A 26,956-nucleotide genomic window follows, 5' to 3' on the forward strand; every position below is an offset into this window, starting at 1 on the left:
CAATGACTAAAACTAATCTAGCAAGGGTAAGCTCATACTGATTGATGAGCCCTCCCTCATTGTACTCTCAGTTTTCTGAAAGACAAATACTTTCCTATATTCAGTAACTGTGAGGCAAGGATGGGAATCCAATAAAAATTAACTAGGCTTCTAAACAGTAACTGAAACAATAAACCACTCCATGTCAATATTATTAAGTTAACATTCATCTTGAAATTATCTTAATTTATATTGATACACATGATTATGACTCAAAAAAACTGTTTAATATAATCTGGTAAGATTTGCGGAAGTCAATTAAAAAAAGCAATTATAATAAAAATCAGTTTTTTCCTTTAAATTCCTGGTTTAATAAGGAATTGTTTATTTTGAGAAAAAGATCCCAAACATCAGGCTGTTCACAAAAATAACCCATGGTATTAACTTTAGAAAACAAATATTAAGACTATTACACTATTTTCCTGTAAGATGCATTCAACATGCCAACTCTCATTCACAAAAATACATGGTTACATTCGTGTTGAACAGCCCCACTCAAGTGAGGGAAACACACACCTCTAATGCAAAGCTGCTCTCAGGGATCACAAGTAAATGAGATGCCTCTGCAGTTAGGGAAGCAACTACTGAAATTATATGAATGGGAAGAACTGTACTCCCTGCATAACAAGAGATTATTTTGCAGACAGTTGATAAAAACCATACATCTTTTTATTGTTAAGTCAAAGAGGTATCAAAATTAAAAGCAAAACTTACAGGGTAAGACTTAACAAAACTACTAAGGAGCATCAAAGGAAGTGAGAATGGAACTAGGCGCAAGGCAATTATGAATCAATGAACACAGGAAAGGGAGAGGGTGAACAGTGAGACTGTGCTGAAGACACTAGGGGAGAGGATCTGGTGTTACTTCCATCTCTCACAAGCGCCTAGGTAAATGAATAATAACAGGATAAGATCTCTAAACTCCACTATGTGCTTAGGAGTCATCCTCCCCATTGGCGCTGTCTCTGTCATCCTCTCCTTCCTCAGCTTCTTTTTCATCGTCCTTGATCAGTTCCAGCTGTGAGAAATGGAAACCAATAAAGTGGTGTTAGAGGTATCTCCCTGGACCACAGTTTCCAACACTTCCCCTCCTGTCCCCAGGTGATCACCTGATCATCCCCTCGATCCTCATTGTCATCGTCATCCAGCAGGTCGCCCTCCTCAGCAGAGTCATCTGCGCCAGCCTCAGACTCCATCTTAACGTTCGTCTCGTCTTTCTTCACAGAGGCACTGCTCTGCTCCTCCTCCGACTTCTCATTCTTCATCTCTACTGGGGAGGAGAAGGACAAGTCTGTCCAGGGGCAAGGGTTGCCCACAGGATATAGAGAACTCTCATTAATCAAAGAACAAGGATAGTCTTACAAACAAATAAATGCCCTTCCCAAACATCCCAATTTGCAAATACATTAAACTACCTGCTTGTTTGCTTTGTTCTTTTTCAATTTTTTCCAGGCTTTCCAGCAGAGAATCCACTTTTTGTTTTATCTGAGTCAGCTCCTTCTTAATGGCCTGAAGGTCATCACCTTTCACTGTAACAAATACATTATTAGATTAAAATAAAGCATAATTTACCAGTTGTTGAAAATGGTCTCTTGGGGCGGTGGTGATGTACGCCTTTAATCCCAGCACTTGGGAGACGGAGGCAGGCAGATCTCTGTGAGTTGGAGGCCAGCCTGGTCTACAAAGGGAGTTCCAGGACAGGCTTCAAAGCTACAGAGAAACCCTGTCTCGAAAAACCAAAACAAAACAAAAACAAACAAAAAAAAGTCTCTTCCTAAGTGCTGGGTTTTTTGAGCACCATAGGGGGAAATTGTTTTAATAGCTATATATATCAAAAAAAAAAAAAGTTAACAATTTGGACGAGGTAACAACCACAACAATAAGTAATGGAGATTTTTTTTTTGGGGGGGGGGGGGACGGCGGGGACGGCACAGGATTTCTGAGTACCCCTGGCTGTCCTGCAACCTGTGCCGGGATTAAAGTTGCATGTCATCACCACCAACTAAGTAGCAGAAACCTTTATCTTCAGTTGGTAAATGACTTATGTTGATGTTGTATTACAGACCTTGTATGTTACAGACCTCAGATCCCTCCGTGCTTCTGCTAGGGTAAAGTTGTGCACTGCCACATCAGCCTTCTTAACCTGAAATTCTTAATCACTAATTTTTCCTTGGTTTGTGTTCATGAATAAGTCATAAGCAATGTCAAGTGTCATACACTATTGTTCTTTATTACGGAGGAGGGAAAATTTTTTCTTTTGTGGGTTTTTCAAGAGGGTTTCTCTTTGTAACTTTGGAGCCATTACTGTTCTGTAACTTGTTTGTTTGTTGACCAGGCTGACCTTGAACTCAAGAGATCCTCCAGCCCCATCTCCCAAGAGCTAGTACTTAAAAGTTGTGTACCACCATCACACGTTAAGAGAAAACAGGCTTTCGCTATGTGCCTGCTCCTGCCTCCCTAATGTGGGGGCTAAAGCCATGACTACTAAAGGATCTCTCAATGAAACAGGAATTCACTGACTTTGCAAGTCCAGGTTGCAAGTCACTCTCAACCACCCCCACCCTGCCAAGGTAGTTAAAGTAAGGTACTTCTGTTTTCTATGTATGCTCAAAACCCAAACTCAGATCCGCATCCCTTGCAGTGCAGCAACTTTACCAACTGAGGATCTCCCAGACTCACCCCTCATCTTACTGTTTCAAGTTCACACACACATACCAGTTATATCAACTGTAGCAATGCCCTTCATTTAAAAAGTTTGTTATTCTTGCAGAAGCTCTCAGCACCTATGTCGGCTATCTCACATCTGTAACTCCAGGAATCAACACCCACTCTGAGCTCAATAACCCCGCCCTACACATACATGTATGTAAATAAAAATAAAATTTGGAGGTAGAAGGCATTGAACAAACACCACACCATGATAAAAGCAAATTAACACTTACATTTTCCGGATTTGGAAGAAGAGCCCCGTTGTCCACTCTTCGAATTGAATCCACTTTTGCCCCTCCGAGAGGTGTTTCCAGAAACACGTTGGCGTTTAGAAGGCACCACCGCTCGAGCAATAGGAGGAGGAGGAGGAACACGTGCTGGGTAACTGTACATCCTATGGGGGAAAAAAAACCTCTTACAATAGAATTCTGTTTGATGCAATTCAAAACTAGACTCTGGGGCTGGAGAGATGGCTCAGAGGTTAAGAGCATTGCCTGCTCTTCCAAAGGTCCTGAGTTCAATTCCCAGCAACCACATGATGGCTCACAACCATCTGTAATGGGGTCTGGCGCCCTCTTCTGGCCTGCAGACATACACACAGACAGAATATTGTATACATAATAAAATATTTAAAAAAAGAAAAAACTCCACTCTGTTGAAATACCACCGCAGAAACTCCCAAGAGGAAAAATCATTGAATGATAGGCTTGGCTGATTAAGAGCAATGTTTATTTCCTCTCTGACACTTTCAACAGAATGTTACTTATAATGAATTGCTTTTTAAGCAATCAAAATAACGTCAAGTTGTGATGCTCATAAAATGACTAAAATTTACCAAGGTATTCATTTTTAATGAAGTCTGATCACATAATCAAAAAATGCTGCTACTATAATTACAAAGTTCAGCCACCTAAATTTTTCACCTTAAATAGAAAAAAAACCCACAGCTAATCAGAGGACAGGTAAGATAGCACATTAAAGCATTTGCTGCCAAACCTAATGAGCTGGACTTGATCTCTGGAATTTGGATGAAGGGAAGAAGAAGCCAGAAGTTTTCCTCTGGCCACATGACTGCCCACCATCAATGTGGATACATCTTACTACAATTACTTATTTTAGTGTGCACAGGTATGGCTGGCACACCATACTTAAAGCCAGTCAGGACCACTTGGAGGACTTCCATTCCATGGAAGAACATGACCTATCACAAGTAAAAGGTAACTTTACTTAAACAAAGACCAATTATATTTATCAATTTGAAAATGCATGTTACACTGGTTTGTCCAGCTCTACCATTTTACCAACAGATCTCCCATTTACCTTCATTTCTGTGAGACAAAGTTTACTACAGCTATTTCTTATTGTTCAAGGTTGCCTAAGAATCCCTGAATCTTAGGCCTTAACACTTTCTGAATTAACAATAAGTTAATAAACATTTAATAAAGCACATGCCAGCCGGGCGGTGGTGGCGCACGCCTTTAATCCCAGCACTCGGGAGGCAGAGGCAGGCGGATCTCTGTGAGTTCGAGGCCAGCCTGGTCTACAAGAGCTAGTTCCAGGACAGGCACCAAAGCTACAGAGAAACCCTGTCTCGAAAAACCAAAAAAAAAATAAAAAAATAAAAAAAAAAAAATAAAGCACATGCCACTAGTACTGCAGAGGCAGGTGGATCTCTTGATTGTTCAAGACCAGCGTGGTCTATATAGTGAGTCCCAGGAAGAGCACTACAAAGTGAGGTCCTACTTCAAAAAACAAAAGCCAAACAAAAGCACGTACAGCAGACAGAAAGAATGTACCTGCCACTCTTATCTGGGTTTTTCTGAAACAGAGACTGCTTAATTATCTAAAAATTGTGTTTTCATCCTCTAAATTTGCAACAACAAATATACTTTTTTAAAAAAATATTTATTTATTTGTTTATTATGTATACAATATTTTTTCTGCATGTATGTCTGAAGGCCAAAAGAGGGCACCAGATCTCATTCTAGATGGTTGTGAGCCACCATGTTGAACTCAGGACCTTTGGAAGAGAAGGGAATGCTCTTAACTGCTGAGCCATCTCTCCAGCCCAACAACAAATATACTTTTAATAAAGATCAGTGCAAAAACTACAGAACATCTTATTAATCTCTTGTCACATAAACTCTTTAGTGGACACAGAACAGGATTAAAAAATATTTAGGTCATTTTAAGCAGAGTGATGTTATAGAGTTAGCATGCTCTGTAGATTTGCTAGGCAAGTGATGGTGGCTCACAACTTAATTCCAGCACTACAAAGAAATCCTTGTCTTGGGGGCGGGGGACTAAAGGAATCCTTTTTTTCCCATTATATTGTGTGATTTGCATTTGTTTCTTTCATTCTTGTATTTGACAGGCTAGCCTCAATTTGACAACCTTCTGAGTGCTGGAATTACATGCCAATCACCAATTATGTTATTACATCCAATTCCAGTCATTTCAACAATTTGAAAGATTTACACAAGTTTGAGTCATTTGCTAAGCAATACAGTTTAATCACTATACACGGTATTCCTCACAGGTATCACAGCAATCTAGAGAAAAGCATGCAAAATACAGCTGGGCTCCTGAGTAGGATGTAGAGAGGGGTACACGTATATAAACTATCTACCTCTTACATAAGGGAGCCACATCTCTTATACAAGAGGAAGCCACAGGGAGTTTTGAAACAATCATACCAAGTTACTACACCTCTAAATGAAAACATTTTAACACTAAGAATGCTTTGGACAACTAAACATACTAGGGCACACAGCTTGTAAGAAAACAAGTCAGGTGAGGTGGTACACTGTAATCAGAGCACTCAGGAGTGCTGAGGCAAAAAGGATCTTTAGCAGACCTGGGCTATATGAGGCTGCAAAAACCAACATCAAACAAAGTCAAAACTAAATACACACAACCAGCTCATCACCTTGTGGATTCTAGAATACTTGCAAAGAACAGTGATTCAAAAATCTGCACCACAAAGAGTCAACATGACACGCGAATATATGCAAGGTAATAGTGCCAACTGACTCTGAAATCCTTCATTTGAATCTACTTTTCTTAATTTTCGAAGACAATATGAAAAGCTGATCAATTAATATACTATTTTAGTAGTAATCTCTTTGAAAGCCTTCACAACAAAGTAATCTAGGTTATGACACACGTGTTGAACATTAACTTCATGGGAATTTAGCATTACCATGTCACACTGCTCTCGCCTGTCAGGTCCAATTTAGGGGTGGGAAGAGGCCAGAATCTTCCTAGTAATCCAAATTCAGATGCTCTTCCTCACCTGCTAAACAATGGCTTGCAAAGCAGCTGATTTACTGGGCAAGGGCAAGGCAATTCCTGTCACTAATCCCTGAGGCAAACAGCTCTGAGTTTATGGTCAACAAGTCTCTTAAAAACAAAGGAACCGAATCCCAGCACTCGGGAGGCAGAGGCAGGCAGATCTCTGTGAGTTCGAGACCAGCCTGGTCTATAAGAGCTAGTTCCAGGACAGGCTCCAAAGTCACAGAGAAACCCTGTCTCGAAGCACCCCCCCTCCCAAAAAGAAATGCATTTAAAGTCCCACCTTCCTACTATGCCTAACTGAAAACGTGGTTTTTACTTCTGGCCTCCATATTCCTGTGTGTGAACACAGTTCAATAGGTGCTGAGATGGCTCATCAGTTAGGAGCACTGACTCTTCTTCCAGAGGACCCAGGTTTAATTCCCAACTTACTTACATATGACTAAACTATCTGTAACTCCAAAAGTCTAACACCCTCACACAGACATACATGCAGTAACAGTGCAAATTTAAAAAGAAAAAGTCCTCCTTTCCTGGGGAGTGTGTACAAGTTTATCACTCATTGTAAGGACCCAATGACAAACGAAGGTACATATTACAGCACAAAAGTCCATAAAGAAGCTACACTGGAAGGAATTTTACCAACACAGAAGACACCCTCAAGGTTTTACGGAATGTGCCCTTCCATTAACCCTGCCCTAAGATCCCAAGCCACATGATATAGAACTGGTTGGGGATAGGTGGACGCAGAGGGTCTTATGACCCTCCCCCACCCTTTCCCTCTAAAAGGGATGATCTAAGCCCGGTTATTTACATGTTTTGGTAACCCTCAACTCCTGAAGACAGTGGACCTGAGAATACAGCTACACTGCATTGTGTAGGTCTATGTGCTTCTACTACGGGCCATGATCAAAGGTGTGCACATACCACCACATCTAGTACCATGATAATTTCTGTCTGCTCTCATCTAACTCTACCCAGTCAAAACCCTCATGGTTGTCCTACAAACACTAAAGCCATTTAAGGTCCAAGTAAGAAATGTTTGCATCTCCCTGTTTTTTAGAACTACACTATAGGCAGGGGTGGGGTGGGGGTGGGGGTAGGGGGGTGCACGCCTTTAATCCCAGCACTCAGGAGGCAGCAGATCTCTCTGTTCAAGGCCAGAGGTAGTTCCAGGACAGGCATCAAAGAAACCTTGTCTCGAAAAAAAAAAAAACTAAACTATACTCCACACTTAGAAATCTTAGCAATGTTGCTTTTAATGCAATTTGCTATTATACATGACTTAATGTTTCCTAGTTCATTAAAAGGTATATTCAAAGGAAACTATGTGAGTTTAAACATTAGGGATCCTTTCTATTCTAATACAGATCCTTTCAAATCAACGAAAACACCATGCTGTGATATGGGTACAAGCTGGCTCAGGAATGAGACCACTACCTGATGACCCACATTCCAACCACAGTACCAATGCTTGTCACCTCACACGTGCCTGGAAAAAAGCTGATCTGACAAGCCTCTTCAGCGACTAGACCTCCAACACATGAAGCAGACATTCACACAAACCAATACACAGAATGATTTTGAGTAGAGTTTGTTAATATCTTATTAGGTATTATTTTTTTTAAATTTATTTATTATGTATACAATATTCTGTCTGCATGTATGCCTGCAGGCCAGAAGAGGGCACTAGAGCTCATTACAGATGGTTGTGAGCCACCATGTGGTTGCTGGGAACTGAACTCAGGACCTTTGGAAGAGCAGGCAATACTCTTAACCACTGAGCCATCTCTCCAGCCCCCTCTTATTAGGTTTTAATTTTGAATAGAAAGCAGCATTTGAGCAAGGCAGTAGTGGCACATGCGTTTAATCCCAGCACTCGGGAGGCAGAGGCAAGTGGATCTCTGTGAATTCGAGGGCCAGCCTGGTCTACAAGAGCTAGCTCCAGGACAGGCTCCAAAGCCACAGAGAAACCCTGTCTCTCAAAAAAAAAAAAAAACAGCATTTGAAACCTGTCATTCATTACTTAAAGAGAATGTGAGCGTGATGGGCTTTTAAGGAACATCCAAAAAGAAAAAACCCTTATACATACCTGTCATAATAATCCCGTTGAAAGTCATAGTCCAAATCAAATGAGGAACTGAAAAATAAATACAAAAAGATTATTTTGGAGTTGCTGTTGTTAATTCATAAAGGCAGACGGGGTGAAAACAGGCCAAACAAATCACCACAACAATTCATCAGTAAGATTAGCAACTAATAATCCCCATTCATTCAAATAACATTTGCCCTCCATATTGTCTTAAGACCACTGGAGAAGCAGTGATCAAATTAGTTACTCAGGTGAGAATTAACAAAATAACTTATGAGGAAAACCATGAACACTGAAAACCATGAAAGAATAATAGTTGTTAAACCATAATCCCCTTTCTTCCTTATTCCCCAGTTTCCTAGAGCCTAACAATTTTCTCTTGAATTCATGATAAACTCATAAAATTATTCGTAAATAGCACAAATCTGAGAGCTAGGAAACAGGGGCAAAAGGGGAAGTAGTGTTAACACAAGTTAATAAGCATTATACTTTTGCACATAGAAAACACATTGCACTAACCCTCCCCACATCCAGAAAACAGAGAAGATGCCCACTGATGGACACAATGCAGTTATAAATAATAAAGTTCCGGACCTGAGTAGAGGGGACGGAGAAGGGTGTTCTGGTACTGACCCGTACATCTCCGCTGCAGATCGTTTCACACCTGCTTTCCCTCGGTTCACTTTTGGCTCTGCAGCCAGATTAATATCTGGAAAAAAAAGGAAACAAAGGGGAAAGGGGGGAAAATTAAACACAAAAACTTCAAAGACTGGATTATATCCTCTAGCAAAGCAAATAAAACCCGTATTTCAGACTGTATTATAACGTTACCTCTCCTTTTCACTTAAAAGGTTTTTACAGAGCTAGTGTTCCATTTCTGCACTGTTTGATACAAAAACTGTCCTGATATAACATTATAATTTTTTCTTTGCTATCTATCCCCACGCTCAGTTCCCATTTGCAAACTTCATCTTTCATAGATGTTTACTCATGCACTTACAGTTCAGGAATGTCACATCAGGGGTTACTACTAACAGGTCCCTCTCCCAGTAATGTTTCTACTTAAATTTCACACACACACACCATAAAAGAACATGTGCAAAGATAAGCGTGGGAATTTTAATGAAGATATGCTTTCTCTGTAGCTTTGGAGCCTGCCCTGGAACTAGCTCTCGTAAACCAGAGATTCACCTGCCTCTGCCTCTCCAAGTGCTGGGAGTGAAGGCCACCACCAGCAAGAACAATTCTTATCACTATTACAATCAGTTAAACTCCACACAAAAAAATTACCTAACAAATTATTATTATTCACACAATGAATTAACTTATACACATACAAACCAATGAGAACAAACACAAATTTCAAAGTATATACAATACAGAGTTTGCAAGAAAGCAAGGCAACACAGGTAAAGCTCCTGTCTCCGATTCTGACAACCTGAGCTCCATGTCCTCTACCGACGTGGTAGAAGGGGAAAACCTAAGGTAGTAAGTTGGATCCTGACCAGGACGTGCAAAGTGTACACAACTTTTCTCTAAGTTTACGGGCACAAAATTATTGAAACAGTAATATGCATTAAAAAAATGTGACCAAGCCAAATGACTAAAACTGGTTCTCAGGACCCATGACAGAAATAGGACTCTAGCAAATTGTCCTGCAGTAGAGCCAGGGATACACAACACAGTAAAACCATGTGTCAAAAAAAGTCAACATTGAATTAAGGACTAAGTGATAATTTGTCAAATACTTGAATCTGTATGAGATTAATATAAAGTCAGACTGAGGACTATATAAAGTCAGACTGACAAGCTACTAAGGCATCTCCAAGAGGGGCTAGAGAGATGGCTCAGAGGTTAAAAGCACTGCCTACTGTTCCAGAGGTTCAGAATTCAATCCCCAGCAACCATATGGTGGCTCACAACCATCTGTAATGAGATCTGGTGCTCTCTTGTGGCTTGAAGGCAAACAGACAGACAGAACATTGCATATAAATAAATAAATTATAATAATTTTTATGAAGCTGAGATAATAGCTTAGAGGTTAAGAGCACTCACTGGCTGTAATTAAAGCTCTTGCAGAGATCCTGAGTTCAATTCCCATAAACTACGTGTGACTCAACCATCTATAAGATCTGTTGCCATCTTCTGTTATGCGGGCATACATACAAGAACACTAAATATAATAAATAAATCTTTTAGACAAAATCCAAAGGACAAAGCCTAAACTATATATTCACACTGTGACAGCTCCACATTATACAATATTATTACCATCTGTTTTATATTAAGATTATCACAAGTTCTCCAGTTTCTGCTTTGCATTATCACATAATATAACACTGTATTCTTACATTTTAGCACAACATCAAATATCTAAAGACTACCTTACTTAGGGAAACAAATAAGGTGATCAAGAAGACGCTGCTAGATTATATATAAAAGAATAGCAAAGTGTAATACTTAAGTACAAAAATGTCATAATGAAATCCAAAACTTTGCAAGCTTACATTAAGTTTGAATTTTATCAACTCACCTAAAACCTGGCCAGCTATCATTCTGCCATCCTCTCCAGCTACAGCGGCCCGGGCATTCCTTTCGTTAACATATTGGACAAAGGCAAAGCCCTTATGCACAGAGCAACCCACAATTTTGCCATACTTTGAAAAGATTGCCTCCACATCAGACTTCTTGACCACAAGAGTATTGAGATTCCCAATGAATACACGGGAATTCATGGATCGGGGATCTGTCTTGTTGGTAACGTTGCTGGCCATCTTCTTTGTTGATAAAGTTTCTCACAAAGCTGAAACTGGAACAAAAAAGAAGCATTCAGGTTAAGAGATATTGTTAATGGTGTTTTATCTGAACCACTGTGACTACCTACTGTATCTCTCACAATGTCAAATGTATTCATTATAATACTCCTTTTAGCCCTCTCACTTACTTGCAACACAATTCTGTTTTATCTTAATTCCAAGTTGAAGTCCTTAAGCACATTATAATTTCCTAAATCAGTTTTCAAACTTTTTTGCCTTCCTGATTATAAGAATCATACAATTAGTTCTAACAGTCTCGCCTTTCTCACAACAGACCTACTTCAAATCTGTATCTTCAAGTACAAGATATTTAATTTTTAACTTTAATGTATACTTATAGAAAGACAAATATTTCCAACTAGTCAAATACTCACTTGGATCTGATTTAGCATATAATACAAAGTCTTTTTTTCAAAGGGTATAATCACTATAAAACCATTTTACATATGGAATATTAATATTGGATGGTGATGATGATAAACTAGCCATTAACAAAACAAATAAGAAAAGGCAACTTCCTTCAGTTTTCTTCCCCAGACATCCACTCTGGCAAAGCTGGCCTGAATACTGTAATTCTAAATACTTCAGAATCCTGGAATTTTGTGTTGAGTTACCACGCAGCTGACTATTTTCAATCAAATACCTAAAATGGTAATAGTCGATCTTACAAAATACCCACTGACATCTTTTTAAAAATTGTATTTTACAATCCTTAGTTTGTCTATTATCAATATAAATCCTAATATCAGAATTCAAATTCATATTTATACTCTCCTGATTTTAAAAATAACTGAGAAATATTTAAGCTGAGTCTATTGGAATCATGAAAAACTAATTCTCAGTATGTTTTTCTTTTGTTTTAAGTAATATAAAACATAACAGATCGTCTGTTAAATGATTTTTTACTTAAGAGTCCAACAGAGTTTTAGAAGCAGTCAAAAGCTTTCAGGCCACATTACAACTTGTGCACATGTGTACTGCAAAGTTGCTGACATGTACAAATCAATGAATGGACAGCTATCAAAATCAGATGAGCAATCAAACTGAAGTTGCCAGTCTTGGAAGGGAGCACCTTATTCACTAAGTCATCTGGCTTTCCCCACACCTAACTTTATTAGTAAATGACAAGTCACATTTGTTAGATAAAGAATATAAGATACCCTATGATGCACAAAATACAAATGTCTCAAGAGTCAGTCATAACCAACATCAAAAACCAGGATGGTATGCAGGGCCAATTGGACTATAAAATATAAAAGGACAATTAAATATTCTTAAAAAGTTAACTGTCCCTAGGCAATACATGTCTAGTAAAATACTTGGTATGTACTGTATAAGGTTTTCTTATACATCCCTCAATCCCTTCTTTTACAAGATCTGCATGCATCATATTCATGATTCTGTCTAAGTAATAAGCTAAGCCTACAGGATTGCCACCGCCTTTCCCAACTCCTCTCCTAGATACCCGCTCAAGGACCTAGGTCATTTTACCTGTTCATCATTGGTTATTTAAAAAAAAAAAAAAACAAAAACAAAAAAAAAACCAGCCAGGCGGTGGTGGCGCACGCCTTTAATCCCAGCACTCGGGAGGCAGAGGCAGGCGGATCTCTGTGAGTTCGAGGCCAACCTGGTCTACAAAGGGAGTTCCAGGACTGGCACCAAAGCTACAGAGAAACCCTGTCTCGAAAATCAAAACAAAACAAACAAACCCCACATAATCAAACTTATGGGCACAGTGCTGGCACACGCCTTTAATTCCAGCACTTGGGAGGCAGAGGAAAGCAGATCTCTGAGTTTGGGGTTGCCCTGGTTTACAGATCAAGTTCCAGAGCAGCAAGGGCTACACAGAGAAATCCTGTCAAGAGATTGGGGTAGGGGAGAACTATGATGGCAAGCAACTGAAGAGGATTCCCAGAAACCTCATTCCATGTCTTCAAATCATAACAAAAAAACCCAAATACTCAGACTGAGGGTATGTCAACTGAGGGTATGTCTCCTGTCTATTATTTAAGGGTGTTAGAAGACCTGAAAGAGTTGCAGACAGGTGAGCTGCCATGTAGGTGCTGGGAATGACCCCAATACTCTAGGAGAGCAAGCAGAAGCCCCCAGCTGGTACTACCTCCATGCCAAAAAACGTTTCCCTAGGTATAAAGTGTGGTTGTTGGTGCAAGCCTTTAATACCAACACTCAGGAGGCAAAAGGGTGGGAGTTCCAGTCAGTATAGTACACATTAAAATCAAATTGTTTCCATTTATGTATGTAGTAATATAAACAATAAACTGAAAAATATAAAAAGCATTTTTTATTGGGCATTTCATACAGTTCTCTGCTTAGATCACATGATAATCACACACATGAGTAGATCAAAAATAGTATAACAATATTGTTAAGTAAAAGAAACTACATGACTCAGATTAAAGCAATTCAGGTTTTTTTTTACTTACTATGTAATATTGGTTGCCATGTAATGTTAGTAGGGCAGTTCTGACCTCAAAAATAAGAAAATCACGGGTATACATATACAGGTTAATTCTCCCCTTTTTCTTTGGACAGTATTTTTATTATGTGTTTTTATTGGCATGTATGCTTGCCTCTATATGTTCACATTTGTGCCCGGTGCCTGAAGGCAGTCTACATGTAATCTGACTAGAATTGGGATTACATAGATGGGCACTAAGAACCAAACACTTCTACAAGCACCTCCCATTTTCCCCACCCGCCATTTCTCCAGCACATACTGAATGACACTAGATGGCAACAATGAACCAAATTTTATAAAGGATTTTTTAATGCAAGCTTTTAATATTTTACATCTTTGTTTAACACTTTTGAATAAAAACACATCTGTATACCAGCAGCATCATTTGTATAATATTTCACCTGTTTTGCTCCTATATCGTTTATTTCCTTTGATGAACCTTCCCATTTAACTTACATTTTTCTCCCTGGCTACTTTCTTTGTATTTTGGCTTCTCTCATCCATCTTTTTTCTATTATTACTAAGTTTACCTCTTGTTTTTTCAGAGGTTAACAATGACCTGCCTGGACGCTGACCAAAATAGTCAAATTTTGTTTTGTTTTGAGAGGAACTGGCTGTGTAGGCCTGGTTGTCCTGGAACTCTATACCAACCAATCTGGTCTTGAACTCAGAGATCCACTTGCCTATCTCCCTGGTGGGATAAAAGGCATGTGTCGCCACCACCTGGCCAGATGACACAGTTCTTATTATGGAATTTTTAGAAGTATCTGGCAGGTGCCAGGCACTGTCCTTCCTGGTTCCTATCTTCAAGATTCATTGTCAGTATAAAAGAGGTCATGACTGACAAGAACAAGGTAGATGTTGGGAGGCAATAATTCACAATATGGTTACTGGGCTTTTGACTGACTGGCCAAGGCCAAGAATGCCAGAACCACCTCTCTGCTCTGCCTCCTCAGTGCTGAGATTAAAAGGTGTGTGTGAGTAACCACAACCCATCTTAAAACGATCCAGTTTAATTTAATTACAAGTCTTGTTTTTATTGCCTATGTCTTAACATACACCTTTAATGTCAGAAGTGAAGTCAATTCTCAGGCCCACATTTTAAAGAGGGAGAAAGAGAAAAATATAGTCATCTTTAAAAAAAAAAAAAAAGATGGGGGGTGGTAGTGCACACCTTTCATGTTAACACTCAGGAGGGACAACGGTAGAGTTCCCAGAACTGAGTTCAAGACCAGCATTTCTATTGAGAACATCCAGGGCTACTCAAAGACTCTAAAACAGATCCACACTCCCGCCATAGTTGCAGCAGTATAGCAAAACCAGTATTTAGAACACAAGTTGCTCAGGGAATGTGGCTAGTTAGATAGTCTAGCTACAAGATCTTTAGCCTGATTCAAGAAGTAAAACTTTAAAGCAACTAAGGCAAACTATGTCTACCTTCCTCTATACATATGGGCATGCACTCACATGATAAACACACAGCGCATTTTCTTGGGCTGGATACATGGACGTAACTGCTCAGAGAGTGCTTGCCTAGCATGCTCATAAACTGAGCATGTTAGCACAGCCCTATCATTTCAGCATTCCAAAGACAAAAGGCTGAACCATCAGATTCAAGGTTCTCCTTAGCTGTGTAACTGACAAAACTACAACAGTCCACAGAAAATACCAGTTTAGAAGCACATTGCTTTCCCAGATGACCTCAGTTCTTAGCCTGTAAGTGCAGCTCCAGGAGTCAACAATTTTTAGGCCTAAGCAGGAACTTACATTCACATGTACATACACTCACATCACATAATTATCAAAAATCTTAAAAATACTGGTTTTCAAAATACAAAACATGGGGTGGAGAGATGGCCAGTAGTTAAGAGTAATCTTAACCTTAACCACATCTCTTCCAGAAGTCCTGAGTTCAATTCCAAGCAACAAGGCTGCTCAAAACCATCTATAAGATCTGGTGCCCTCTTCTGGTCTTCACAGGAAACTGCATACAAATTAAATCTTTTTTTTTTAAAAAAAAGGACACACAAAAAAAATATTTTGTATCTGTTAAGTCAGATGCCAGGCAGTGGTGGCCCAGCATATCAATGCTGACCTGGGCAACAGGTTCTCCCAATATCTCTCAGTTCTTGTTACAGGTTTTGGCTAGCATCATACCTACTACCCTAAACTTCTCTAGCTCAGTGGGCAGGCTGCTCTTCTCCCACTTGTCCTTTCCTATATAATCCAGCTTTTGGTAACCAGGTCCTTTGTCCATCCTTTACTATGTTTGCTCTCTCTTCCTCTCCTCACATGGCCAGGCTCAGGGTCATTTTCTCAGGACTCTCTCAGAAGTCCCTGCTTCTGGATATCCCTTTTATCTACAATACTACCACCATACTTAGGAGTCATGTCCTTTTTTATGTTTATTTTTTCAACCACCCGGGAAAGTTAAGTGTGAACTTTAACTGGTGACTTAAAATTTCTGTAACTACTCAATTTTGAATATGAAATATAAGCTTTAGTCACCACACTAAAGGAAGGCAACCAGATTTGAATCTGAATCCAGCCAGGTCCACAGAGTCTCTGTGGAAAAACTCAGTAAAACGGGTGGCGGAGGAGAAAAATAAGACAGTATTATGGGAGTGGAATTAATGCCAACTTTTCATTGTCTGGCCAGTCCTTTAATAGTTCTAGTATTAGTATTCAATTTATTCTCAGCAGACAGAATGGAGCAAGCAAACAACAACCTAGCACTGTAAACCAACAGAGAGGCTACAACAGGGGAAGTATTATATAGTTTAACAGTCAACTAACTTCAAAACAAAAGCCTGGGTGGGGCGTAGTGGCACAAGGCTTGGTAACAAAATCTGAGAGTCTCAGGCCTGCCTGGTCTACAGTGAGGTACAGTGTGGCTAGGTTATATAAAAAGGGCTATGGCCAGGGATATATAGAGTTTATTCTAAATGAATGAAACAAATTCAATGCCTTACATCTGTAACTATGCTAGAGTAGCCGAGGCAGAAAGACTGAATGAGGCAAGGTAACAAAATAAACTGAGGAAAATCCACTACTAGGCTCACCAACAACACCAATTCCTATAGACTGATTTAAAAATATTAAGAATTAGCCAGGCAGTTTTTTTTAAATCTTATGTGGGTTTTTCTGCAAGAATATATACCATTTGAGTGCCTACTACTACTAAGAGGCCAAAAGAGCATCAAATCCTCTGGAACTGGAGTTTTGGATGCTTGGAACCATCATGTCCGTGCTGGTAGCTATATACAGATATTCTGCAAGAGTAACAAGTATTCTGCTGAGCCATCTCTTCCAGTCTCAAGCCAGTTACTTAAAACACAGTAAGATGACCAGTGAGCCAGGAGTGGGGACACAGACTTATAAATCCTATCACTCATAGTTAACAGTAAGGAAGAGTGGAAAGATCACTTAAACTCTAACTTTAGTTCTGAAATAATTTAAAATTTTTCCTTGAGGCAGGTCTCACTCAGCTTCAGATCCTGGTACGTTGCACTCCTTCCTGATCCTGACTGCACCTCCCAAATGCTGGATTATAGGTACAATGACACCAAGCCCCGCTTTCAAACATTACATTTTAGCAGAATCAACATAGCTGACACTTTTTAAGAGACTAGTGCAGAAGGCAAAGTAAAAGTGAATGTCTTTTGCAATACACTAGAGACAACGATGAACTGACATGGACCTAGAAAATAGGAGTAAATGGTTTTAAATAAAAAGCTGATGGCATGACAGGAAAGAAAAAGTAACCAGACTCTGGCCTACATGACCTGTAGTTTGATAAATCAAGGAGATCAAAAACAAACCAATTTGAAGAAACAAAGCAGTCTAGATACAGTTTGTCTTTGAAATTGTTTTCTTTTTCACATTGTAGGTCACTGGACTTGACCTTGAAAACAAAGTAGCAAGTGAATCAACATACCCTGAAGTTGGTATATCAAACTAACCTATCAGACAGGTAACTAAGTTGATGCAAATCTACTCAAGAGAAAAAGTCACACTATTAAAATTTGGTGACAATCACTTCAGACAATATAGAAGAATAAATAGTTCATAAAATGAGTACAAAATAAAAAAGGACTGAGTCACACACAATTCCAATAGTTAAAGAACAGCAAAGTAACAAGGTTTCAAGTGGTTAAATAATAGCCAAGTGAGATGAAGATTGAAAAAGAAACCACTGTATTTGGTAAGACTTCAATTCGTTATTTCCCTTTTCTCCAAGTAAAATTAATTTTTAGAGTGCTTGTTTGTTGGGCCGGAGAGCTGGCTCAGCAATTTAGAGGACCTGCGCCCACATGGCAGCTTAAATTGTCTGTAACTGCAGTTCTAGGCTGTGGCACTGCCTTGTCCCTGAGGGCAGGCACCAGGCATGCACATGGTGACACATACACACACACAGGCAGAAACTAGACATTTAATTTTTTTTTAATTTCGAAAAACGAGAATTTTGTCAGGCACATGCCTTTAATCCCAGCACTCAGGAGTCAGAGGCAGGCGGATCATGGTTTATAACACAGCAAGTTTCAGGACAGCCAGAGCTACACAGAAAGACGGGGGGGGGGGGGGGGGGGTGGAAGTGGAGGGACACCATACAGAATACAAAAGCACAAATTTCTATCACCTGGCCTTATCCTAAGATTGTTTTCTTCCTCCTGATGCAGTTAAACACCCACTTTTGCGTTCTACAGATCTGTGCATAAATCTCATCATGTTATAATTTCTCACTTTATCTATCACCATGAGTGAGGCTGAGGATCCTGACAAGATCCTTGGTTGGAAACAAGAAAAGCATAACCTTAAATACACAACAAAGAAATAAACTGACCCTATGATGAACAGCTGTAACACAATACAGAATAAAAGGTAGAGAGAATCCACTCCTTTCCCAGACCTCAGGGGCTTCTGATTTAATGTTTCACTATTTTCTTTGATGCTACTTTTGTGTTCATTTGACCTGTATTTTTCTTTCTGTCCAAGTCAGGAGGGCATATGATTACCCATGACATGGAACTCATTTCTCCATGTTAAAACCTACTACATTAACTCTAAAATGGTTAGCAGTGGCTGGATGTGGTGGTGCTTTCCCTTAATCCCACCAGCACTGGGAACAGAGAAGGCAGATCTGAGACTAGCCTGCTCCAGTTTCAGGACAACCAGGGCTATGCAGAGACCTTGTCTTTAAATATATATATATATATAAATGCTTCCAATATTCCTAACTGAAGCTACCTATGCTCGAGAAGTTAGCAATGGCTAACTGGGCTTCATACATCACCGGACAATATCCACTGATGTCTAGAACTTCAATCTATCCTTTTTTTTGTTGTTGTTTTTTTTTTTGGTTTTTTGAGACAGGGCTTCTCTGTAGCTTTGGAGCCTGCCCTGGAACTGGAACTAGGTCTTGTAGACCAGGCTGGCCTTGAACTCACAGAGATCCACCTGCCTCTGGGATTAAAGGTGTGCGCCACCACCGTCTGGCGTAATCTATCCCTTTTTTATAGTTTATAATACCTATCCTTTCCTTTAATGTCAAAAACCCTTCTTTGCCATATTATTTTAATATGGTATTATTTCTTGTGATTGGATCCATGGACATAAATGGCTGTGAGATAGCATGTGGTTGCTCTGATTTGAACTCAGGACCTCTGGAAGAGCTGCCAAAGAACTTAGTAAATAAGCCACCTCTCCAAATGTAATGTAAATTGTATTTATTTGTTTTGAGGCACTGTTTCATATATTATCAGGCAGTCCTCAAACTGTACAACCCAAGGGAAGGCCTTTAACCACATGGATCACAGGTGCACCTATCACCAGGCCCAGTTTATGGAGTACCAAGAACCAAACTCAGGGTCTCATGCACATCAGGTACTGTCAACCAAGCATAATATGCCCAGATCACAAAGATTACTCGAAACAGCTCAACAACTTGAGAAAGACTGACTAGTTGTAGGCATTTCCAGGGGCTGACCTATGCATCACCTAAACTTAAAATGAGTCTATTTCCTAGTTTTTGCAATGAAACCAAGTGGACCTCACACCTCTTACCATCACCCAGGGAAGGGTGTAATCTGTTCCGAAGGCCCCCCCGGCTCAGGTCATCCTGGCTGATGCTGCTCCAGGCTGGGGCATCCATGTTGCTGCGGCTTGTGGTTTGTGAGGGGTAGTGTACAGGAAAAGCAGGATGGGGATTTCAAGGGAAACAGTAGGAAGATGGCTTTTTGGGAAAATGCCATCACCATTAATAGGTGTTAAATAGTTACACACACATTTTATTGCAGCACAGTTTAAAAATTTAACAAATGAAAGATTAAAAAGAAAAAAAATAAAAAGAAAAAAAAATTAAAAATACAGACGTCCAGAGATGCTCTAAAACAGTTAAGTTAAAGATCAGGAAAAATAAGGTCAAAGACTTAACAGCCAGTAAAATTATTTCCAGTGTGGGGAAGGGGGTTGAGGGCAAGGGTGGGGTTGGGAGAGAAAAGGTTTATGTGATCAAACTACTTAAAAATGCTAACACCTTCACTTTCTCTCCCAAGATGGAAAACTCCAAAGTCAATCAGGAGGCTGAAGAAATCTTAACATTCAGAAAAACTCCACTTTAATCCGGTTAAAAATCATCATTATCATCATCATCATCACCATTATAATAAGTATAGTAATAATAAATAACTAGTAAGTAACAACAATAAAAAGGAAACCAGCGAAAGTCAGGAAAAATGTAAAAAAAAAATTGTAATAACTTACTGTAGCTGAAGATCAAAAAAATCTCACTGTAAAAAAACAAAAATAAAAATAGCCCAGATTAGAAAAACGGGAGGTGTAAAAATATCAAGTCAATAAAGTTCATTTCTTTTCTTTTCCAAAAGCAGTTTCCACAAAAACCGCAAGGGTAATGTTCTCAATAGCAGACAAGCAAAGCCCTTTCCACATCATCTGTTAATCTTAAAAATACACGAGGAAGTAGAGAGGTCAGTTTATGAGGCTAAAAGGCTCCTCCTCTAACCCAACTGCTGCAGAAAAAATAGAAATAGAAATTTTAAAAATTACATCTTAAATCCAGGTCCCGTTTTTGTGTCTTTTTTGGAAATAATTTTAAAAAAAACACCTGTATATTTGCTGTAGTGCACACCAAGTTGCATCATTATGTTTAAAATGTCTTTATAAAATCAATTTTGGAATGAATGTGTGTGTTCTGGAAGGGTGGGGAAGGGAAGTTAAAAATCAAAGCTGAGCTCCAGTGAGTAAGGATGGGGTTCGCCTTGCTGCCCTGTGAAAGGAGAAGGGACAGATTGAGTCATAGTTCTCAGAAATGTGCCCTAAACCCAAGACAGAAAACTGTCTGTTGCATCTAACACATTTTGGTAAAGCATTAACATTTCACTGGGATGGAGTCTTTTAGAGATTCATCACTTCTATTAGTGACTGTTTATACAATTCTTCATATCAGTATGTGGCTGAAGTGAACTCAATTCCAATCTGTATTCCCTTCAAGGGGACGGATAAAAGTATACATTTGAATGTTAGCTTTGTAATCAGCAGTTTGGGCAATAAAGAAAATACGGAAAAACCATGTCAACAAATGGTGATGAAGTGAATAAAAGTCAAACAGATTCATGGGTTTCAAACCTAAGATCATGTAGCTTTTTTCCTGTGATTAAAACAGACTGAAGGTGAAGGTCTACCATGAAAAGACAAACACTAAAAGGGACTCATCTATTCTCAAAGCAAAGAGTGAAAGACCACAAGACTGGTAAGGTTCTACAGCCAGGGTGAAAGATGTTCTTAAAAAGGAGCCAGCCCTTTTTATTTATCATCACTTACAGTGAAAACCATACAGATAGAGGAAAGGTCCATGAACACTTTGTTATGAAACGGGTGATAAAAATTGTGTCCTTACTGATTTGTGTTTCATTTTTTATCACCTAGTGTTCCTAATCCCAGGGATGAAAAATCTGACACATAATGTAAAACTAAAATAATGTAATGACAAACTTTCATCAGCGAAAAGAAATAAAGTTAATAGCTACTCACTGTGAAAAAGATTTGTTACATTCCCATTTGATTTAGACATCAGGACTTATTCTCCCATAAACAATCCTACTTCTGCTAAAATTTTAAACTGATCCTTTAAAAAACTATTCATCAAAATAAATCCATATTTTAAATAAACCAAAGACTACAAAGAGATTAAGTACTATCTCTTTAAGACTAAGTGTAAATTTCAAATAGACATGGGTTACACAAATATAAAAACTGTATTGTTTCCCAGTAGAACATTAACAATTGAAAGTTATTTGTATTTTGAAGGCAATTATAATGAAAATTTTTCATTAGGTACTATCCTGAACCCAGTACCAAATTCTTCAGGATGTCAAGCCAATAGTCAATAAATAAAATCCTTAGTACAGCCGGGCGGTGGTGGCGCACGCCTTTAATCCCAGCACTCGGGAGGCAGAGGCAGGCGGACCTCTGTGAGTTCGAGACCAGCCTGGTCTACAAGAGCTAGTTCCAGGACAGGCTCCAAAACCACAGAGAAACCCTGTCTCGAAAAACCAAAATAAATAAATAAATAAATAAATAAATAGAATCCTTAGTACATATACAAGGCATACTTAAAAAGCAGCAATGTGCCGGACGGTGGTGGCGCCTGCCTTTAATCCCAGCACTCGGGAGACTGAGGCAGGCGGATCTCTGTGAGTTCGAGACCAGCCTGGTCTACAAGAGCTAGTTCCAGGACAGGCTCCAAAGCCACAGAGAAACCCTGTCTCGAAAAACCAAAAAATAAATAAATAAATTAATTAAAAAAAAAAAAGCAGCAATGTAATCTTGGCGGAATGGGACACACCTTTACTCCCAGCACTAGGGAGGCAGAGGTAGGTAACGTCTCTAAGCCTGGTCTACACAGGGAGTCCCAGAAGAGTCAGCGTGCCAGGGTTACAAAGTGAGTCTACTTTAAAAGGAACAAAAACAAAACTACCAGACCAGAAGCATTACATATTCCATGTCATCAAGTTTTCTCACCCAAGCTAATATACTGCCACTTATTTTAAAAAAAAAAAAAAAAAAAAAAAAGGTTTTTCTGCCAAGTGGTGGTGGAGCACGCCTTTAATCCTAGTACTCGGGAAGCAGAGGCAGACAGAACTCTGTGAGTTCAAGGCCAGCCTGATCTACAAGAGCTAGTTCCAGGACAGGTTCCAAAGCTACAGAGAAACCGTGTCTCGAAAAAAACCAAAAATAGAAAATATATTGCTGGGTGGTGGTGGCACACACCTTTAATCCCAGCACTCGAAGGCAGATAGATCTTAGAGTTCGAGGCCAGTGTGGTCTACAGAATAAGTGCCAGGCCGGGCGGTGGTGGAGCACGCCTTTAATCCCAGCACTCGGGAGGCAGAGGCAGGTGAATCTCTGTGAGTTCGAGACCAGCCTGGTCTACAAGAGCTAGTTCCAGGACAGGCTCCAAAACCACAGAGAAACCCTGTCTCGAAAAACCAAAAAAAAAAAAAAAAAAAAAAACAGAATAAGTGCCAGGACCAGCTCCAAAGCTAGAGAAACCCTGTATCCAAAAAGAAACAAAAACAAAACAAGCCAGGCAGTGGTGGCGGCACAAGCCTTTAATCCCAGCACTTGGGAGGCAGAGGCAGGCGGATCTCTGTGAGTTCAAGGCCAGCCTGGTCTACAAGAGCTAGTTCTGGAACAGACACCAAAGCTACAGAGAAACCCTGTCTCGAAAAACCAAAAAACAAAAACAAAAAAAAAAACAAAACAAAATCTTAAAAAAAAAAAAAAAAAAGCTGGGTCTTAGTGATGTATGCCTTTAATTCCAGCACTCAGGAAGCAGAGGCAGATGGAGCTCTGTAAATTTTAGGCCAGCCTGGTCTACAAAGCTAGTTCAAAGACAGTCAGGGCTACACAAGGAAACCCTGTCTCAAAAATCTAAAAATAAAAAAAATCTAGAAAACCATAACTCATTTAGAAACTGGTAGTAAAGAGCACAGCAATCTGTCAGCTGGAATAGTTTAAACAGAAACTCAGTCCTTTACTGATTCTATCAACTTCTTTTAGGATCTGTGAAGACTTAACCAGGAAACTCTACCCATTGTAGTTTTTCTAAATCTTTACTAAAACACCTGCAGTTTTGCTACATCTGAAAGTTCTGTTTATCATCAGCCAATAAATCTACTTCATACAAAACCACAAACCTTCCAATGAAAGTTGAATGTATGACTCATAAGCATATAATGCTGGACCATGGACAGGCATACTATTTTTAAGGAAGCTAATAGCATTGACTAGTTGGCCTGGAATTTGGGTCTTTAGGCCAGCCTGCCTCTACCTACCAAGTGCAGGAAGGTGTACATCACCACCTCGAGGCACTAATAATTTAGGAAACCAGGGAGAAGTGTGGTAACCTCTCAGCATATATCATCTTTTTGCAGCAAAAGTGTTCTATAGAAATGAAAATAGGTAGTCTTAAGTTCCCCTATTCAGGAGTTTGAAAACTAATTAAGCTTAAAACTAATTCACTGGGCCAGGTGGTGGTGGCACACTCCTTTAATCACAGCACTCAGGAGGCAGAGGCAGGTGGGTCCTAGAGTTCGAGGCCAGCATAGTCTACAAGAACTAGTGAGAAACCTTGGGGGGGGGGGGCTAATTTACTGGATACTGTCAAGTTTAGCATAATTTTTACTCAGGCCAAGATTAATTCAACTGTTTCATTCTCGTTAATAATCCACTCACCATTTAATCTTTAAGATTACAACAATTTGGAAATATATCCTTACTAGTTACTAACAGTCAATAACTAGACCACAAACTTCTGGAGTTCAAATTACAAATATAAGTTATGTTTTATTACTCTACAGAATAACTACTACCAAATATTTCTGAAAATGGCAAATGAAGATTTTAAGCATCTGTATAGTCCTCCTATGCGACCAAATCTGAAATGCTATCAGTGCTCACCTAGGTGAAGAATCGTCTACAACTATTTCAAATATTCTATAGCTCAATTCCTAAGAGATACTACTAATTTGGGAATTTAAACCTTGCACATTTAGGAATCTTCATTTCTAACACTTTTGAAGGGCTATAGAGGCCTGGGGACTCTAGAGTCCAGGCTGGTCTCAAAACCATAAATCAGCCTGTTTTGCTGGGACTGAGTCTGCACCACCACGCCTGGCCTGCATGTCTAACATTTAATGGCAGCTATTTTTCAACTAATCTCAACTACTACCAATAGTCTTCTCACATAGTAACTTGACCTTAATTTTTGTTTGTTGAAGCAGTGTTTCTCTAACAGCCTTAGCTGTCCTGAAACTCACTCTGTAGACCAGGCTGGCCTTTGCAACACTATTTTTGATGGATTACTTCCTATTTCTCTAGAGCAAAACTCTACTCTTAGGCACGTGTATGCTTGCAATTTAAACCATACTCCTTTAATCCCAGTGCTTGGGAAGGAGAAGCAGGAGTTCAAGGTTAAGCTGGTATAAAAATCAAGTTCTGAGCCAGGGTTGTTTACAGGGAAACCCTGTCTTGAAACCTCTCCCCTCCCCCCCCCAAAACACCACACGGAGGTTAACTTTTTTCCCCGACCTCTGCTTTTGTTTTCCTTGAGACAAGGTCTCACTGGGCAGTGGTGGCACACGGCCTTTAATCCCAGCACTTGGGAGGCAGACGCAGGCGGATCTCTGTGAGTTCGAGGCCAGCCTGGTCTAGAATCTAGAAGAGCTAGTTCCAGGACAGGAACCAAAAGCTATAGAGAAACCCTGTCTCGAAAATCAAAGAGACAAGGTCTCAAGTTGGACTTCAACTTTAGTGTACCAAGACCAAGGCTGGCCTTGAGATGGTCCCATCTCTTATCAAATGCTTAAATTACAGGAGTAGACCATCACACACATTCTCTCAAGTATGCTTAAAGGTTAAATTTGCGTAGCAGTAGCTTAAACTAAGCTTAGTTGATGGAGGAAGGTCATTGGATAATTTTTATGAATTATACAAAACAACTTAAAATTAACTTACTCAGCCTGGCGATGGTGGCGTATACCTTTAATCCCAGCACTCGGGAGGCAGAGACGGGCGGATCTCTGTGAGTTCGAGGCCAGCCTGGTCTACAAGAGCTAGTTCCAGGACAGGCTCCAAAAAAAACCTTAATTAAAAAAAAAACTCCGAGGCTGGGTAGGTGGCAAAGGCCTTCAAAGCAGATACCCTGTGGGGGTTAAATTAACTCCTGGATAAGTTAATGTGACACCATAAACTATTAGTGTTTTGACTGAATCCAGACCACCGATCATCCATCCTAAGCACCACTGGACTACATTAACAAGAACTCAACACCTACAACCGAGCGATTAATGCTTCCTGTTCTTTTCCTTTATTTTTTTTTAAAAAACACGGTTTTACTTCATAGTTCATATAGGCTGTTTCATGGCCTCTGGAGTGCAAGGATTACAGGCCTGCACTACCACACCTAGCTGGAATCTGCTTACTGCCCAAGCTGAGACGGATAGAATAATGGACAAGATCATATGGATAGAAAAGATGGATAGAATCCGGAAGAGATTATTTTGTCTTTAATTATTGTTCCCAAGCCAACCTTGGAAATTTCCTGGTACCTTAAATTTCTGGATCCGCTTCCTTAAAATTTCAAATGTCTTTTTTGTACACAGCATTCCAGTACTCAGTAAACAATACATGACCTCCCTAAAAATATCTTCCTCTCCTAATTTAGCATGATACTGTCAACCACTTTTGTCTACCTCTTCTGAGAAAGGCAGTAGTACCTACCTCAAGCAAAGTTCCACTAACATATATATTTCGAGTGATTTGTAACCTGTAGATAAAAAGTGAGCTGTAATTATTGCAATTATAGTTAATCTGCGGCACTTCCATTTACAAACAGAAACCACTCCGACTTCGACCATTTATTTCTATGGAAGCAAAAGTAAATGAATACTCCGCCTATTGTTAAAACGCCGTCCTGAGGCCATGTGGCCCGCCCGGAATTCAGAAGCTTCCAGTGCATCGCGGTATCGCTCCCCACCCCCGCCCGACGTCCAACTTAGGAGGCAATAACGGAACAGTGCAGACATCTCACCGCAGTTACATTAACATGCACTCCCACCTTCGAGTCCTCAAGGCCCACGGAAACCAAAGCGGCCGTTAGACGCGAGCGCGCAGCGGGGCATCCTCCGCGCCGCCGGCGCCTGGAGGTCACCGGGCTGAGCCTGCGCCAGGGCCGAGGCCTGGACTCTCGCCTTGGGCCCGAGCCCCACACCGCGGCCAAACGTGGGCTCCGTTGCCGCCGCGAGGCCGCTGTCTCCACCACCCCTCGCGGCCCGGACCGCGCCGGCCCTGAGCTCGCCCTGCGCTTACCGGGAGGAAGGAGGAGGAAGAGACGGCCGCTACTGCTGCGGGTCCGTGCCGAGACCGAAGCTCCAGCGGGCGGGCAGCGCACGACCGTTCGCTCTCCGTCTCTTCACAAAATGGCCCCCGAGCTCCTCCGCCGCCGAG

At 40.1% G+C, this 26,956-nt stretch overlaps 1 protein-coding gene across 10 annotated transcripts; it reads right to left on the reverse strand.

The window, feature by feature from the left end:
• Nucleotides 1–26,956, reverse strand: Hnrnpc (heterogeneous nuclear ribonucleoprotein C). Of its 10 annotated transcripts, XM_057786257.1 has the most exons (11): nt 26,819–26,956; nt 26,231–26,276; nt 20,553–20,714; nt 20,192–20,217; nt 10,668–10,943; nt 8,729–8,843; nt 8,135–8,182; nt 2,982–3,142; nt 1,455–1,568; nt 1,149–1,330; nt 1–1,057 (listed from the first exon to the last, which is right to left on the reverse strand). In XM_057786257.1, exons 5-11 carry the CDS (start codon nt 10,906–10,908, stop codon nt 974–976), a joined length of 945 nt encoding a protein of 314 aa, XP_057642240.1. In that variant the 5' UTR covers nt 10,909–10,943; nt 20,192–20,217; nt 20,553–20,714; nt 26,231–26,276; nt 26,819–26,956; the 3' UTR covers nt 1–973. The 10 variants fall into 10 exon arrangements, with proteins under 10 accessions (XP_057642240.1, XP_057642247.1, XP_057642246.1 ...); XM_057786264.1 differs by lacking the exon at nt 20,553–20,714 and having other exon boundaries at nt 1,149–1,306; nt 8,768–8,843; XM_057786263.1 differs by lacking the exon at nt 20,553–20,714 and having other exon boundaries at nt 1,149–1,309; nt 8,768–8,843.

Source organism: Chionomys nivalis, chromosome 12, assembly GCF_950005125.1.
Source record: "Chionomys nivalis chromosome 12, mChiNiv1.1, whole genome shotgun sequence".
In the NCBI taxonomy this organism is placed as follows: domain Eukaryota; kingdom Metazoa; phylum Chordata; class Mammalia; order Rodentia; family Cricetidae; genus Chionomys; species Chionomys nivalis.